The 18,452-nt window shown below is 39.6% G+C and overlaps 1 protein-coding gene and 1 non-coding gene across 2 annotated transcripts in view; one reads left to right on the forward strand and one right to left on the reverse strand.

The window, feature by feature from the left end:
- The first annotated feature begins 470 nt into the window (after nucleotides 1-470).
- Nucleotides 471-18,452, forward strand: part of LOC141620164 (uncharacterized) — a 49,187-nt gene continuing 31,205 nt past the window's right edge. The window contains exons 1-2 of the mRNA XM_074437104.1: nucleotides 471-578; nucleotides 725-961. Coding sequence (XP_074293205.1) covers nucleotides 471-578; nucleotides 725-961 — 345 coding nt within the window. The remainder of the gene's footprint in view (nucleotides 579-724; nucleotides 962-18,452) is intronic.
- LOC141624314 (small nucleolar RNA R71) lies at nucleotides 14,845-14,951 on the reverse strand. The gene has a single exon (XR_012534121.1). It is a non-coding gene; the product is annotated as a small nucleolar RNA R71 (small nucleolar RNA).

Raw genomic sequence — 18,452 nt, forward strand, 5'->3', positions numbered from 1 at the left:
TTAGCTGCAATTATCGACTTTCATTGATGACCCGACAATCCTAGTTCTCTCTCTCTTTCGTTAATCACTCTTACCCTTTTCTCTTGCCTTAATCTCTTTTAGCTTAGTTTAAACAATTTAAACCCCTCAATTATGACCGTAGACAGACTAAATTAACAAGTAGATAGTGACCGCCTCCCTGTGGAGATCGACCCTACTTACTACTAGCTTCTATTAGTGTATCTAGGTTTTATTTTTGGTACCTGACGACGGTATCAAATTTTGACGCCGTTGTCGGGGAGGCAACTATTTTATTTGCTTGTTTATTTTTGTCTGTCTTTAGTCTCAAGGGATTTATTCCTTGAGGCAGTTCTCATCTTTTTCTCTAGTGTTGTTTTGATAGGCCACAGGTCCTACCTAGACAGTTCTAGGTAAAAGATCATCAAAGGGTAGACTTAAGTACCTTTGATCTTCCACCTATGTTCCATCCTATGGCGCGGCAGGTGGTTTATTTTGAGAGATGTGGTACTGCTAGGCATGGGGCCGTTATCTGCTTGGCAGGGAACGACGAAGTCTATGCGTTTAAGCAGCGTAGGCAAGTCAGTTATTCCTTTGCATATTTGCCACCACATCCGCTTCAACAACGAGTTTATCAAAAACCTTCGTTTATCTTGCCCCCGCAAACAAAACCCTTCCTCCCGTTGAAGAGAATGAAGAGGTTGCTGAATTGAAATCCTTGGTGGAGGCACTTGCACTTCTAGTACAAGAATCTGATAAAGCTAGGGAAGCTCGTGTCAAGTTATTTGAATCTGAAATAGCTCAATTAGCTGCCGAGATGGATTATAGGCATTCAGAGGAGGTACTTGCTATTTGTACCAAGAGCGGTCCTTCCTATGAAGGACCTAAGCTGCCTATTGATGATCAAGATTTGTACGACTCAGAAATTGAAGAGCACGAAGCATTTCTCAAGCACTTCATTACGGTTCAGCATCAAACGCTCGATCGAACAGCCCACCTTGTTCAATCAAGTGAATTATATGACGAGGAATTTGATCGAGTAGAACCAACCACTCGATCGAACGGTTTGTATGAGGAAGACCTCGATCGAACGCCCCACACTGTTCGATCGAGTACTGCTGATGAAGAAACTCCTCGATCGAGCAATATGCATTCTCGATCGAGTGATATGGCTATGAAGAGCAATGAAATATCATCTTGGTTCGTTTTGGATGACGATTTTGATGAAGACAATGATTACGGTGAATCTTCCCTTTTCAAAGCCGAGCTCGATGCCTTGGAGGCTGCGATATATGGGACAGAACCCACAAAGGAGGGAGATGAGAAGGTAGGTGAGTCAGTAATCGTTCCTAGCACGGAGGAGGTAATATACTTTTTTGTCAATGATTCCGACGTTAGGAGCAATCAACCTGAGGTAGTTAATGATAACTTCATTATTGTTGATATTGATAGTACACTATCTCATATGACTCTTGCTTTTTATTTTGATGCCCCACCCCCTCCCGGATGGACGAATAATTTAATAATGTTTCACCGTATTTGTCATCGGAAATTTGTTAGGCTCAGATGATACTTTAGATTTCTTTCATATGCTCCTTCTTTATTTTGGTGCTACTTATGCTCTTGTGTAGCACATGCGCAGATTTATGATCTAATGCTAAGGGCCTTGAATTGCTTTGATTCTGACTAAATGGAGCGATTGGTTGAAGAAAAGAAGGTCAAGCTGGGACCTGTCTGAAACTAGCGCTACCCGGGAGGCAACCCTGATTATTATTTTTAGTTGTTTTCCAAACATTTCAGTGTGCGTGTAATAATTGGTTTTTAAATCATAGACTCTGCGGAACAATATTTAGACTTGGTCTTTTGTCGTATTTGTGGTTGCTTTTACGTCTTTGCAGGTGTCATATTGTCGCCTTGGAGAGCGCACAATAGAGAGCTCTTGATCGAGTGACATTCTACTCGATCGAGTGTTTGCAGCTATTGGTCGAATGATAATCTTCCTCGATCGAGTGACCACAAATAATGACCATTCGATCGAGACCTTATGTTTCCTCGATCGAACACTGTTGCAGCCCATTCTACTCGATCGAGTCCTTTTCCCTCTCGATCGAGTAGATTCATTCTGATTCATTTCCTGTGACGCCACTTTGAAGCTGTTTGTGACCTCCCATGTTGCTGACTGGTTTGGGGAGATCCCTACTTCGCGTTATCTTGTAAGTTTTCTACAGCTTCACTCTCTTCTTTTTAGTTTGCATTTCCTTTCCCTATTTTTGAGTATAATGAGGGCATTGTACGGTTTGTTTTGGGGAGGTTATGCATCCATATCTGTGTCTGCATGTTGTTTATACTGCATTTTTGTTATTACGTTTAATTTCTGTATACATTGTTGTTTATTTTTACAAAAAAAAAAATCTCATAAAAATTAGAAAATTGTGAAAAATTCAAAAAAATTCACGTTTACTTTTGCATATAGGTTGAGTCGGAACGGTGGATTTCAATGATGAAATTGCACTGCAATTGTGTTTTTGCTTAAGCCTTGCATAAATTAATGTATTTAACATTGTCTTTTTGCATATCTACGAGTTAATGTTAAAATTTAGCTGAACAAATAGACTTGACCTGAAATTTTGGCAACCTACTTATAATTTCTAAGTTTTAGAGCCTTATAGCTGGTGTCATTTATGACCAGTTCATATAGGATTGTGAGTAGTTACTCCTTGCATAACATGTATCATCAATTTGCACGTATATGAAATTCGATTGCTTTTTGCCTACATACATTCGAGTTAGTGGTTGCTGTCACATGCAGGGAGGCGCTTGCATTTCCCTTTTCTTTCGTTTTTACCCATTTTACTCCACATTAGCCAAATTTTCCTGTTGACCCTTAACTACATCCAATTTAGCCTGCCTTGTCAAGCTAGTTAGTGTGTGTTTTGCGGTATATAATTTTATCGATCAAAGTTTGGTTCGTATTATATCGTTCTAGAGTTGGTAGAAAAGAGAAAAAGGAGGATGATGAAAAAAATTGAAAAATGAAAAAAAGAAAACGTGAAGAAAAAAAAAAGAAAAGAAACCGAGAAAAGAAAAACATGAAGAAAAAGAAAAAAAAAGATGTTTGATTGTTGACGGTTTCACTCCTATGCTTTATTTATATCTATTGAGGAGTATGTTCGGTTCGGTTTGATGAGTTTGAATGCCAAATATGGGCATTGTGCTTAATTTTGATGGATTAGAAATGGATATGTTCCATTTGGTTATGTTTAGGTACTAGCTTGGCCGCCTATACCCTCACATTTCCAAAAATGTTTTGCCTTTTCTTACCCATTGCTTCACTTTACCATACTTTTGTAAGCCCTCGGCTGTGACGGACCTTGTTTGGTTGGAATGTGTGTACGGTAGTTAGAATTGTCTATCATATTAGTTGCATGCATGTTTATGTGGGTCGTAGTCTAGGTGAGCGACTATTTTTCTTCTTCTCTTACAATTCATATGCTTGCCCTTTGCTTCATGAGAGAAGAGTGACCCGTGAGAGTCCATTATCAAAGGTCTTGCAAGGTCGACGGTTCAGCTTTATTATAAACATCTTACAACTCGTTTGCATTTGACAAGTTTTGCTATAAGTGTTAGTTCGCTGCATTAAATTGGTTTAAGTGGACAATTTGTAGCTAGCTCTGAGTTTTCCTTTCTGTTCCATTAGTTTTGCATATAGTTTGCTTTGGGACAAGCAAAGGTTTGGTTTGGGGAAGTTTGATGCGTGCATTTTATATAGGCATTTCGTACTTCATTTGCACGTATTCCTATGCTTATTTAGTAGTGTTTAGCTACAAATGTCCCCCGAATTGTCTACTTTGGTTTCTCTTGTATTATTTGCAGGTATGATCCGGATAGGAGCGTAATCAAGTCTAAAACATGTCCCTATGCATGTATTTAGGAGATGACTTGATTCGGAGCTTGGAAACTACTAATTGTGGTGCGCAAAGAAGTAAGGTAGCTAGGCGAGCAAAGGAAGAACTTCAAGTTACTAGTGCCTAATTTGGAGAGCCATATCTCGTGTTATACAACATATTTTCAGTTGATTCAAATTGGAGATGAAATCGTGTCCTCCTAGCTTTCCAACGCTACCGGAAACGCACTGTTTGGCCAAGTAACGAAGAAATGGCAGCCGCTTGAAGTTCAGTGCGCGAAGCAGGAATTGTGCGCTAGAAATTACTCGATCGAGTACAATCTTGTTCGATCGAGTCCTTTTTCTACTCGATCGAATTGCTTATTATTGATAGTGTTCGATCGAGTACCTAAAGTTCTCGATTGAGAGGTTTTAGTTTGGATTTGTTCGATCGAGTGATATGAAGTTGCTCGATTGAGTAGTTTGCTTTAATACATGGGTTAGTTAGTCCGTGATTAGGTTTATGTTTGTAAAATCTCGCTTCCCTATATAAAGGAAGTCGGGATTAGGTCATAAACACTTATTTTTACATCTCATACACTCTAAAACACTGTTTTACCTCTCTTAATGGCTGCTACTTTGTTTTGCTCTCTTTTCTGGATCTCTTGATCTGTAATTCTTCTTTTTACTCTTTCTCTTTCTTTACTCTCCTCTTAATTTATGATGTTGATTATTCCTTTACCTTTTGCTCTTTCTTTATTTATCGTTATATCTAGCTAAATTTCCTACTAGGATTTAGGGGATTCAATGATTACTGTTAGTTGCTACTTAGGTTTACAGATCTTTTGTTGTTATTACGTCTCTGTTGTTAATCACTGCAATTAACTGTAACTAGCTACTTGAATTGATGCATTTAGCTTAATTAATCTTGTTAAGCCTTGACCTATACCGGAAGGTTGGAAGGGGTGAGACATGCAGTGAACATTAGGATGCTTTAGTGAGGGCGGAAGCTAAGCCAATAGTTTTTTAGGGCGAATTGAGACCGGAAGGAGATATTCGTTGCCCCTTAGACCGATACACGCGACTGATCTGTGACCTTAGCTGCAATTATCGACTTTCATTGATGACCCAACAATCCTAGTTCTCTCTCTCTCGTTAATCACTCTTACCCTTTTCTCTTGCCTTAATCTCTTTTAGCTTAGTTTAAACAATTTAAACTCCCCAATTGTGACCGTAGACAGAATAAATTAACAAGTAGATAGTTACCGCCTCCCTGTGGAGATCGACCCTACTTACTACTAGCTTCTGTTAGTGTATTTAGATTTTATTTTTGGTACCTGACGACGGTATCAAGTCTAGTCATCTCGTCTCGTCGTATATCTTTTGTTCGTCGTCTTAGTATGCATGATACCATGTCGAATCAAGTTGTAACACGCGTTATTTTCTTCTCGATAGGAATTCTACAATTTTCAATGAAAATGTTCAAGAACGTTTATCTGTCGACGTCAAAGAACTAAGTACTGCAGTCACTAAGCTTCAGGCCACCGTCGAAGATTTGAGTGCTCATGTCATCAATATGGAAAACCAAACTGACATGATGAAACCTTTACCATCTTCTCGTACCCCAGGGCCAGGTCATAGCTTCAACAGAACTCACCCATCTAAGAAGGCCAATGAAGACAAGGGAGTCAACCTCATGGAAACTCCCCTCAGAAGGCCGGGATGAGCTCATAGGGAATTCCTTGACCTCGGAACCACATATGAAGTAGCTCTACAAAGACTGGTTTCCCAGGGAAAACTTCATCCAATTGGTCCAACCCCAGACCCTGAAAAGATACTGCCTAGGTGGAAGGGAAATTCATATTGTCAGGGGGCACAATACGAAGGAATGCTTTTGTCTAAAGCATATTATTCAAGATATGATCGAGGATGGCAAGCTTCTTATGCCACCTTCCCTCAAGAAATCCAAGAAGATTGACCCTCTTGGGTCCAATATCATTAAACATGATGAAGAATCATTCCTAGACTGTTCTCATCTCCTCGATCCCCGTGACGACGAAGAGATCAACGTGCTTGAAGAAGACGATATCCAAAGTGGAATGCTCATGTTTTCCATTACCTTCAACAATAAATTTTCCAAGATAGAGGGAGCCATTGATAATCTAAACTCTCGGCTTTCCAACATGGAGAACCAGTTTGCTGAAATGGGTAAGAAGCTTGATGCCCAACCTCTCAAGATGGAAAGTGTCCAGGCAAACCCTCAACCTGATAGTCCTAAAGCAACAAGTGAGCAATATATTCCTAGTTCTTCTCATCCAGGAATCAAAATCAACAAAGGCAACCTCATGAAGCTTTCGTCAAAGAAAACTAACAACTCTCCAAGGTCATTCACAAAGGCTTCCGGCAAGAAGGATACACCTCCTATGAAATTTACCAACATTGGTATTACATACGCCGATGCTCTTCAGAGACTCATGGAACAACGAATGTTGAAGCCTATCGGTCCTACACTAGATCCAGAAAAGAAGTCTAGGTTCTGGGATGAGAATGTCTACTGCAAGTACCATAGAGGCAAAGGGCATGATACAGAGAAATGTTTCAAATTAAAACATGTGATCCAAGATATGATTAAAAGTGGGAAATTGTCCCTCTCAACCTTCAACAGTCCTCATGGATATATTACTTATCAGGAAACCCTTCTTAACTGTTATCCTTCCAATGTTCCCAATGATGAGGACGAGGTGCTCAAATGGGTGAATGCTCAAAAGTCAGATGCCGAAGCCAGTTGCTGGAAGAGTAAATGTTCAAGCGTGGGCCGATGATTACGAGTCTGGATCTAAGATCAAATCGGAGTCCGAGTCCAAGTCTTAGGCTTTCTATCCCATAATTGTTCAAGTATCTTTCTTGGTGTCCATTTCCATTCCTAGTGACAACCTGGGGGCTGTCCCACGAGTCAAATGTCTTCTCGAGTCTATGTTAAATACATTCGTTATCCATTTCAATAAAAGTACACTTTTTCAATCCACTTATATTCTTCTTTTCCTTTACCATGTCTTGTGACAACAAGAATTGGTTTGAGACATTATTAAAACGAACGACAACACATGCCAAGTCGATGTTAGTGCACTTAAATGATGTTCCCTTCCGAGTTGTAGAGGACCCGAAACTCTGTGTCCATTCTCTTGCCTATTCCATTTCTGGCAATAGAAACCTCACTATAACCCTAGTTTAGTACGAGCATATCTCAAGAGATTCTAGGACGAATCCAGGCCATCTCCCATGTTGACGATCCATGACGGAAGGCAAGCCCATTCCCCACAATAAACAACCCGTGTTACTAAAGACCAACCCGTTTCACACCAAAAGTGCTAGTCTGACCCAAATCCATGGTAGCAAACAAATCCGAGACTATACGAGCCATGATCAAAGATAAAGGCTCACTCAAGAGAATTGACCAAGCTCAATATCCAAGGCCGCAGTCATGCCCGTAATCCAAGACAAAAGAGTCAAAAGAACGAGGCCCAATCAAGTCAAAGTCAATATCCAAAGTCAAAGTTATCTTCAAAAACCTTAATCAAGAATCTGAGCAAAATCCGAGATATATTCCAGACCAAGAATCTAAGTCTGAATCAAGAACAAGCCTGAAATCAAATGCTATACGGAATACTGCTGAAGTCTATATAGAATCAAGACACCAATAAAGATGGTCATCTAGCACCCTCACTTAGCCTTTCACACATCACACACCCTAAGTCCTTCTCGAGACCGTTACAGGGAGATAGTTAGGAATTTTGAGAATCCTCTCAAGCTCGTCAAGTATACCCATCCTTTAGGGCCAAGACATGGAAACTTGAACCCACGTCATTTTAACCTACCTTTATGTGCTCAGGGTACATCAAGCCAGGAGACTCTATTTCCAAGCCATATTACAAGCCATAATCCCATCAAGCCTTAACTCCACAAAATCAAGCTCCAGAGAGATTTGCCCATCAAAGCCTCTTATTTCCTAGCTCTACATTCCAAATATACAATCCAGTTTCACCTTGACCCAGACACGAAGTCTTCAAATACTTTGCTACCTAGAATGGGACGAACCCATATCCATCCTTAGGGTCCGCTTTCGAGTGTGCTCACATGACAAGGAAATTTTTACAAAATTAATTATACCTCTTTGGTCTATGACCAGAGGGAGTTATCTCAAATCGATTCTTTAAGTCACTAAAGGAATATACCCTCATGACCCATGCACTTTAAGGCCCTGACAGCATAGCTTAGGCACACACGAGAACTACGATCCGATTTGATTTCACCTCTTCAGGTGGATACGTAGGCAGTCCTTTCTTACACAAGAAGGATACAACCACAACACCCAAACAAAATTAACCAAACCTCAGAACTACGATCTGATTTGATTTCACTTCACGTGAATACATAGGAAGTCCTCAAGGACACAACCATCCCAACCATCAACTTTCAACCTCAATTATCGACACCCATTTTACAACCATCCCTTTCCATTTCATAACCTTCAAACCACAATTCCCATTTATACCCAGTCTCTTTTTTACCAAATTCCAGAGTCATCTTCTCATCCCGGGGGTTTCTCTTCTGAGATGCCACCCTTCCTTTATTCTTCATTTATTGTGAGTCGAGCTAGTGCTTGGTCCGGACAATGACAAAGGTCTTAGATCGATTCTCCAAGTTATCGTGCCTTAAGAGGAGTCCCTTTTACAGCAAATGATGGCGAAAGATGTCCAAGTAGACAGCTGATCCGTGGCTCATGCCTTGCCTTTATATGCCGTCATCATTCTTGCAATTCTTCTACCTTTGAAACTGATACGCATTGTCACCCACACTTGGCTTGGGGTTGCGCATACTTAAGCAAAGTCTGTCAGAGTCATCCCCGTGTCGCGTCCTAGTAGGTCTGCGTCCGCGTCTGTCACGTGTTTAAAGCCCATTTGAATATGCGTAACGCATTACAAGCAACAATTTTATAAATAAACAAACTTTGCAAAACCTATGTGTTTCCTCATTTGAGGTCCATGTGCTGATTGCTTACGTGCATATGTGTTTATGTGCTATTTTCCTGTTAGATTGCGTTCTTCTGTGGCTACTAACCATGCAGGTAAGTATCGGAAGCATAGCTCGCTCCAACTGGGGGCTTCGCCCAAATATTCATTTTTCCCAGCGATGGTCAATGTGTTCCCCAGCAAGAACTCATGATCACTAAATACAGTTCATGTGCATCTCCTCTTTATCGGAATTTCGCTTGCGGCGACCCAAGCGGATTTTCTCCTCAGCGGTACCAAGGACGCACCATTGTCAATCAAACACCTTTATTTTCCTCAACGATGCTAAGGATGCATCGTTGTCGATCCTTTGTTTTCTCCTCAGCGGCGCCAAGGGGGCGCCGTTGTTGACTCAACATATTATTCTTCCCCACGGAGGTCGAGAGAAACAATTCCCGGAGAGTTATGTCCTTTCAGATACCCTTTCACGATAAACCTTCGGATCTTTCAGAAATTTGCAATAAACCTTCAGATTTTTCAGAAAAATGCCTTAATATTTCACATAACCCATTCAGGATAAACCTTCAGATCTTTCAGATCCTTTAGATATCTTTCAGACAACCCTTCAGATAACCTTTAGATAACCCTTTCAGGATAGTCCTTCAGATAATCCTTCTTTCAGCCTTCCTCCCTTCAGATAATCCTTTATTCCTTCAGGATAATCCCTTCATATGTTCAGACAACTTTCATATAATCCTTTCAGTAACCTTCAGATAACCCCTTTTTCAGTAAATTCCAGAAGTTATTTTCAGTTAAGTCCTCATGTTTAGTCCTTCAGAGAGATGTCCGTCAACCTTTCCTTTGGAGATAGCCTTCATAGTTAGCCTTCAGAAGTGTTAAGAAGTTTCTTCAGAATCCATGTAACCCCTAATGCCTTCAGACACCAAGATCTTCAGACCAAAGAGTTTTTCCGAAGCGCTTTCAGTCTCATTTCACCCAGGGGTGTCTAAGGTATGGTTTCTTCTTATGGCTGGAGAGCTTCCTTACGTAGTCTAATGGACTTTAAATGACCCTCCTCGATAGTCAACAGACTCTAAAATGTTCCCGACGACAGGTCCTTGGCTCAGACCCCTTGAGCCGCCTCGCGTCGCCATAGTCGTCAGGTTGTAATCTTTGATTGACCTGATGGCTATACTTTGACTTTCGTCTTGTCCAAGCCTCACTCAAAGTGGGGGCTCTGTAGATACCTCATTTCTGCACCTCCCGCCAACCACCCAGTGATGATTGGGCCGCTTGTTTGGTACGCGGAACGATTTATGACAGTCCGTAAGTTTATCGTCAAGTGATAGCTCAAATACTTGTATCTACCCCTTGGTCGTCATCTGCGCGCCGATACGGTTGTTTTGACAGTAATAAGAGTTCATTTGGAGTCCGGGTCAAAAAAAACGGTTCATTTTCTAAGAAACCGTTTAAAAATGTCGAGTCGGAATGCTCTAGAATATTCTGGATATTTATTCCATAATTTAATTTTATATCTTTTGGTAAAATATATCCTATAAATCTATTTTACTAAATAAGGAAGTAGAGATCCACCGCAATTCCCTAAAAGAAACGCGGAATTCTTTCTTCCGCAGCAGGAAACCTCTGGCGAAATGACGCAGCAGATGCTGTGCCTCTTCAAAGGATTGCAGCAGCTGTTGCGCCTCTTCCCCAGCTCTTTTCTGTCTGTTTTCAGATTTTTCCGTGATTTGTTTCCAAAGTTTGAGTCATTCCATAACTCTTCATATTTTTTAGTATAAATAAGGACCTTCGTTCCACATATTTTTCACGCGAGTGTCCGCCCTTCTCTTCTCCCTTTGCATTCTAAGACTTTGCTCTAAGCTTTCGACGCCTACATGCTTGATCAATCGACCACGTAAACTCATATCATTCTAAGTACCAGTCACATTTGCATGACCGTCCAATTTGACCACTACACCATAATTAATCAATAATTCAATCTTTTTAATTCATTTTTCAAGGGCACTTTCATATTTGCATAGATCGAGTCGAGTTACCACTAAAAACCGATTTAGTTAAATCTCGCGACGCTAACATGTAAGTCTGAGGGGTTAAAATCCCAATTTTATTTATTGTACTTTTATTTTGTATTTATTAATATAAATTTACATCAAAAGCATGCTCGAAACCAATTTTAAAACCACTATTATCAAACCGTTTTTACGGATTAGCAGTAACCAGGCGTCGAGAAGAAACGCAGCAACAGTTGCGCCTCTTCGAAGGATCGCAGCATCTGCTGCGCCTCTTCTAGAGGCTACTTGTTGCTCCTGCTCTTCTTCTTCTTCCTCGGGTTTCTACGGTTTTCATTCCCTTTTTTATTTTCTCTCTTATTTTTCTTCTTTCTTCGTATTTTCAGTACATAGGCCATGTTTTAATAAATTCTCTTAAATTATTAACATTTAATTAGGCTTAAATCCCTTATAATCAATATTTGCGGGTTTTCGTCACTAATTCAAACCCGGATTTTAGAAACTAGATTTGTCCATATCCAGTTTCAGGTATTCACCCCTTGTACATATTTTCATATTATATTTTGTTTCGTTGTTATTTCATCTTTTAAACCAAGTTTTGTAAATAAATCAATTCCGACATCGCAAATAATATATAACTTATAATAATTCGTTTTTAATTATTTTCTTTCACTTTATGACGATCCCAGATGCATGTAAATCAATTAATGACTTCTACTTGAGTCGTATACTAATAATCAATGTAAATTAACCAACGAACATTAACAAACCACAAGTCTGACTTTCACAGTCAGAACCCAACTCAAGAACAGACGCATGAAGTGCTGCGCCTCTTCCAGAAGACGCAGCAGATGATGCGCCTGTTCTGAGGTGGTTTCTGCCTTTGAACTCGTCTTGTTTTGACGTAGGGTTTCTAATTAGGATTTTAATCAACTATTATTCTTATTATCGCTATAATTCGACATATTTTCCATAATCCGACATATTTTCCATATTTTCTATTTTATTTTTAATTCTCTATTTTTTTTTCCTAATTTATTTTATTTCCTATTTTCTTTTAATTTCCTTATTTAAATCAATTTTCAATTTTCTTATTTTTCCAATTTTCCAATTTTCCAATTTTCTAATTTTCCTTATTTCATTTATTTTTTTCTTTTATTTCTAAAACTCTTTTGGACATGTTTATGATGCAAATATAATTATCCATTGTAATTCCATTGTAATTCATTTATTATAATTTACTTATTTATCGTTCTTGTATGATTTATTTATCTGCAATTCACATGTAATTAATCTAACTTCCTAATTCGACTCAATTGTTTGCTAATTCTTTGTTCACCGGCATAGTTTAATTCACATGCTAGGATTAATCTATTGTTTGTTTGTTGCATTGCATGCATATAATCGACGACATATCAAATATGAATAACTTCCCTAATCATTAGTAGAGGCCGCTATCGAGGCGGGTGATGTGACCATAATTAGAGCATATTTAGTCCCCGAATTAGCCTTGTTCCCATGCTTTTTAGTGCATATTTGGGTCATTTATTATCTTTAGTCCTTTTTTTTGCATATTCTTTGAGGTTTTGTGTCCTTGGTAGGAAAGGAGTGCAAACCTTGCATTTTCATGGCAAAATGAAGCTAAATTGATTGAATTCAATGACCAAGCATCAAAGAGAAGACAAGATTAGAAGGCCTTTGTACATACTATAGTAGATGGGCAATGATGAGAAAAGATCCTTGCATTCCCGAGGAAATCCTCAAGGATTTTATGAAGAAAAAGGAAGAAAAGAAGAAGGAAAGAAGCTGTAAGACAATCCGAGCGGATTGTCCACAAGTCGCCCGTCCAGCACCTCCTCCACAAGACGCCCGTCCAAAACACCCAGAATCCGCCCGTCTTCCCCTTCTGAACGCCCGTCCAGAATCACCCAAATCCGCCCGTCCCGTGCCCTGGACACCCGGATTCTCTAACAGCCTTTTCATCTTCTACAAGCTTCAAGGAAGGATGCGCATATTTTTCGAAGACCGGCGAAAAGGAGACCGGAGTCTCCCTAGAGACCGGCGATTCCTCAAGGACTTAATTGTCATTTAAGCCCTTAGTAAACCCTAATCTATGTAACTAATCTCCACTATAAATACCCCATTAGGCTAATTAGAAGAGTATGTTCTTCTTAGCAATCTTTAGTGTAGTTAATATCAATCAAATCTCTCTTTAATCTTGTAATCAACATTTAATCAAGTTTTAATACAAGTTTCATTTCCTTAATCTCTCTTTTGTTCATCCTTTGTTTTGGGTAATTGAAGATTATTTGGGTTATTATTGGGAGATTGACAACCTTCCAATCTATCATCAAGTACTTCTATTATTCTTTGCTTCATTATTGGAATCATTAGTAGGTATAATTCTCTTAATCCCTTTTTTAATTATTGTTAATCATTTTCATTTATTCATCATGTTTCACTTTGTTGGTATGATTGACAACCTTGCTAGCATGTTCAACATGATAATGAGTGAGTAGTTTCCTTAGCTAGGGTTAATGGGTAATTAGGGGAAACCAACATGGGGGATGATTCATGCTTAATTTAATATGTTTTCATAGTTTATTTGCTTGCTTGTTGTAATCTCAACTTATGTACAAGTTATGTTTGATGAAATGCGAGCCTATGAATCCTTGCATTTTTTACCCATCACCTATCTTTTCAATGAGACTTGTAAGACATAAACCAACTCGATTCTCATTAGACCATGCATATAGTTGAGTAGGGAAGATTAAGTCGACTTGTAGGTGTTGTACAATCTAATCGATTCGGCTCCGGGACCCAAACTTTCCTAGGATTGTAAGATATAAACCAACTCAATCCATCACAACAATAATTGCTTGCTTATAATTTGAGAATATGTTTGTATGATCAATTCCCATGAATACCCTATGACCCCATGATACCCTAGTGCTTTTTATCAATTGTTTACATCCCTTTTATTTCATCTTGCTTGTTTACTTTCATTGCTATTTAGTTTACTAATCTTCTACTTCAAACCCCAAATTGTGACACCCTTAGATACCACTAGTTGCAATAGAAAATCTCATCTCAATTCCCGTCCCTTGGGATCCGACCTTTACTTGCCTCTTTACTAATTGTAGAGTTGTTTATGAAGTTATAAATTGTGTTTAATTGGATGTGTGACGACCAACTCTTGTCCTATCAAAATGGCGCCGTTGCCGGGGACGGTGTTAACTTGATTTAGATTTTCTTATATTGTTATTAGTTGTGTCTTTCTTTGCCTTGGGGAAGTAAAACTCCTCAAGGTTTGTTCTAATTATTTTCGAGTTGTTTGATATTTTGCATGTCTAGAAGATCACAAGGTAACTTGTTACCCTTTGATCACGAAATTGAAAGGACTTTGACAACCAATAGAAGACTTGCTAGGAGAACTTTGAGAGGTATTGGTGAGGTTGTAGATATTCAACCAAACACTATTGAGTTCATCAACCCTTTTGCAAGAGAAGGTGAGGAGAACCCAACACAAAATACAACACAAAATCAACCCACAATGCCTAAATTTTCATCACATTCCGTACCCACCGAGGAGAACCTACCCAATGGTACTCCCACACCACAACACTTAACCGGAAATTTTATTGCCAAATCCGCATTTACCCAATTAGTCGAAAGAAGCCAATTTGAGGGGATGCCTAGTGAAGACCCTCACTCTCATATGGAGACTTTTTGTGACTATTGTGATGCGATATCTCAAACCGGTGTAACTCAAGACCAAATTCGATGGGTCTTATTTCCTTTTTCTCTAATTGGCACCGCGAAACAATGGTTGAAAGGCCTTGATAAGGCTACTCTCGAAATTGATTCTTGGAAGAAATTGGCTCTAGCTTTCTACAAAAAGTTCTATCCACCGGAAAAGACTAACATGCTAAGAGCTCAAATTACGGGCTTTAAGCAAAGAGATGAAGAATCTTTGTATGAAGCTTGGGAGCGATTCAAAGGAATTTGTCGCTCATGTCCTCACCATGGACTTAGCGAGTGGTTCTTGGTACAACAATTTTGGAACGGCCTTTATGAAGACTCAAGAAACATTCTCAGTATGGGATCAAATGGGATGTTTACGAAGTTGATGACAATCAAACTTGGAACAAAATTGAGGAAATGGCGGTCCATAACTCACAATATAGTAGACCTCGCAAGGGTACTAGAGGAGGAAAGCATGAAGTGGACTCTATTACTCAATTGGGTGCTCAACTTAGTGCTCACATTGATACCATCAATTTGAAGTTTGAAAAAGCAATGGCTAGACTTGAAGAAGCCTCAAAATCACCAAAGCATCATGTTAATGCCATGAAGGCATCTTCATCAATCCCAAGTGGGATATGTGAGAATTGTGGAACTTTGGGACATGACCAAAGTGAATGTAGAGGAACAAATGAACAACTGAATGCTTTTCAAGCATACAAGAGTGGTACCCCTTATTCAAACTATTACAATGAGAACACCAAATTCCATCCAAATCTCTCATACAAAAGCCAAAATGTTCAAAACCCTCAACCAACATACACCCCACCTCCCATGAGAAACCAAAATCAAAGACCCTTTTACAACCAAAACCAAGGTTACCAAAATCAAACTCCATACAATCAACAAAATGACCAAGGTTTTGATGTTCAAAAAGCGGTCCTCCAAATGCAAAAGAATCAACAAGAAGTTTTCACTCAAATGCAAATGGATAGTCAAGCAAAAGAAATCACCATCAACAACATCCTAGCCCACACCAAAATGTTGGAAACCCAATTGACTCAACTAGCATCTTCAAACTCACAAAGACAAAAGGGGCAATTACCACCTCAAAGTAATCCCCCAAGACATGAAACGGTTAGTGCCATCCACTTGAGGAGTGGTACAAGGTATGAAGCACCGAAGAAGCAAGTTGAGGATGAAGTTGTGGAAGCTAGTGACAAAGAAGAAGTTGTGCAAAACTCCAAGGATGGAGAACCATCAAAAGAATAATTTTCAAAGAAAAATGAAGACAAGGCCAAGGAGAAGGAGCCCATTGTGATTAGACTTCCTTTTCCGTGTCGTCAAGCAAAGGCCAAATTTGATGACCAACTTGGAAAATTTATGGCGATTCTGAAGAATTTGGAAGTCTCGATTCCTTTTACGGAATTAATCAATCACGTGCCGGCCTATGCAAAATACATGAAAGACATCCTCACAAAGAAGAAGTCGATCCGGAAGCTTGAGACTATCACCTTCACTAAGGTGAGTAGTGAAATACTTCAAGGGAGTTCACCTCCAAAACTTAAAGATCCGGGAAGCTTCTCAATACCGTGTACCATTGGCGACACCACGATCAACAAAGCCTTATGTGATCTAGGGGCTAGTGTGAGTGTTATGCCGTACTCGATGAGTAAAAGGTTAGGGATGGGAGAGCTTAAATGCACAAATATCACACTCCAAATGGCCGATAGATCGACGAAGACACCATTAGGGATATGGGAAGATGTTCCCGTAAGAGTTGGGAAATTTTTCATCCCGGTGGACTTTGTCATTGTTGACATGGAAGAAGACTCCAATATTCCAATCATTCTAGGAAGACCTTTCTTGCACACCGCGGGTGCGGTGATTGATGTGAAGCATGGAGAGCTCACTCTAGAAGTGGGAGAGAGCATAACTTTCAATCTTGACAAGACCATGAGAGCTCCCCGTTTACATGAACCATGTTTTATGGTTGATCATTATAGCCGGAAGGATAATAGGAAGAAGTCGGAATTCCAATGGAAGAAGAAAATTGATGATGCTCCATTCAAAGAGCAAGTGAATTGTAGCAAAGAGAGCTTGAAAAGCTCACCAAAGTCAAGCAATGAAGAAGATGGCCTCATTGGCCAAGACAAGAAAGTGGGAGAGTTGTCTCTATCAACTCAAGAGATCTTTAGTGACCAAGTAGATGAAGTTTGTGGTCTTTGGGACGATGAGTTTGAAGAGATTTTCAATCCCTACATTGGTAATGCTATCAATAAAGACCAACATGAAGGACAACAAGGGCAAAGCTCTATTGAAGATCTTTATCATGATAATGAACAAGATTTTGACTACTTCTTCAAGGTGTTGAGCAATATCAACAACACCTTGGACATGCCCCTATGACATCTCACTAAGGATGAGAGTTTGGTGGAGTCCTCTCCAAACCACCATTTGTAAATATTTCTAACCCCTTAACTTGCATTTTAATTCTTACATTGCATTTTTGTTATTTCTGGATTTTTATGCTTTGATCAAGATAATTATCATTTTTGAGAGAAGTGAGGGAGGGACTAATGATTTTAATTGATGTGTGGTGCTTTAGCTTAGTGTGGGGATAACAATTGTCTAGGCTATTCATGCCTTAGTAGTGCCCCTACAATGAAGAACACGGGATTTGGAGAATGAAAATGACGCGGGATATGCAAGTGCACGGATGGAACTGAATCCGGGTAGACTAGGAGGAATCCGAGCGTCCTTAAGGGGAATCCGCTCGTCTTTAGGGAATCCGAGCGTCCTTGGCTGAAACCGTCCGTCCAACTGAACTGTAGAATTGAAAATTTGGGACTGTCGAAGAATCCGAGCGTCCCAGCAGAGAAGACGCTCGTCTGAAAGAATCCGCTCGTCTTTGCAGAAAGACGCCCGTCTTTTTGCCAGTGCAAAATAAGAAAACTCGCTGTAACAAAATCCGCCCATCTTTGAAAGAATCCGCTCGTCCTGCAGTCGAAGAATCCGAGCGTCCCAGCTGAAAGACGCCCGTCTTTAGGCGAGAACTACTGAACCCAGATTAGGCAAAATCCGAGCGTCCCGAAGGAAAAACGCTTGTCTTCCCCCTACAGTTCGAAATTTTCGGGTGTTTTTAAATACCCCTCCCACATTCATTCCTTCATTCAAAACACTACCCATAAACCCCAAAACCCAAAACCCTCATCCTCTCCACCACCAAAACAAGATTTCCTCAACCAAATTCAACAAAATTAAATCCAAACTTCCTTTAACAACAATTAATCACTCCTTTCCCAACAATAATCAATCCAAGCACCAAAATCTTCAACCTTTGAGTCAATTTTTGAAATACAAAGGCAAATCCTTTCATCTTAAAATCGATTTGGGTATAATTGAAAATTGAAGATTTTCAATCTTTTCTTGGTATAATCATCAATGGCAAGAACAAAAGGGTCAACAAAGGCGCACTTAAGGCAAAAGCTCTCTCAAAAAGGCAACAATGCCTTCAAGCAAAGAAAGCTTCAATGGCTATGGTGGTTGCTAGTGCAAACTTGGAAGTTCAACAACAACAAAATCCTCCCTTGGAAGCAACAACATCAACAATGATGCCTGTCGTTGTGTGCACCAAAAATAATATTTATAAATTCCGAACTACAACTAGCAAGCGGTAGTAAGGGTCGATCCGCAGGGAGGTAGGGAGATAATAGTTGCTATATATTTCAGTCTGTCGGGTAACCGTTGTGGGGGTTTTGATGAGAATTATAACTAAATCTAATGACC

This window comes from Silene latifolia, chromosome X (assembly GCF_048544455.1).
Source record: "Silene latifolia isolate original U9 population chromosome X, ASM4854445v1, whole genome shotgun sequence".
NCBI classification, from domain to species: Eukaryota; Viridiplantae; Streptophyta; class Magnoliopsida; order Caryophyllales; family Caryophyllaceae; genus Silene; species Silene latifolia.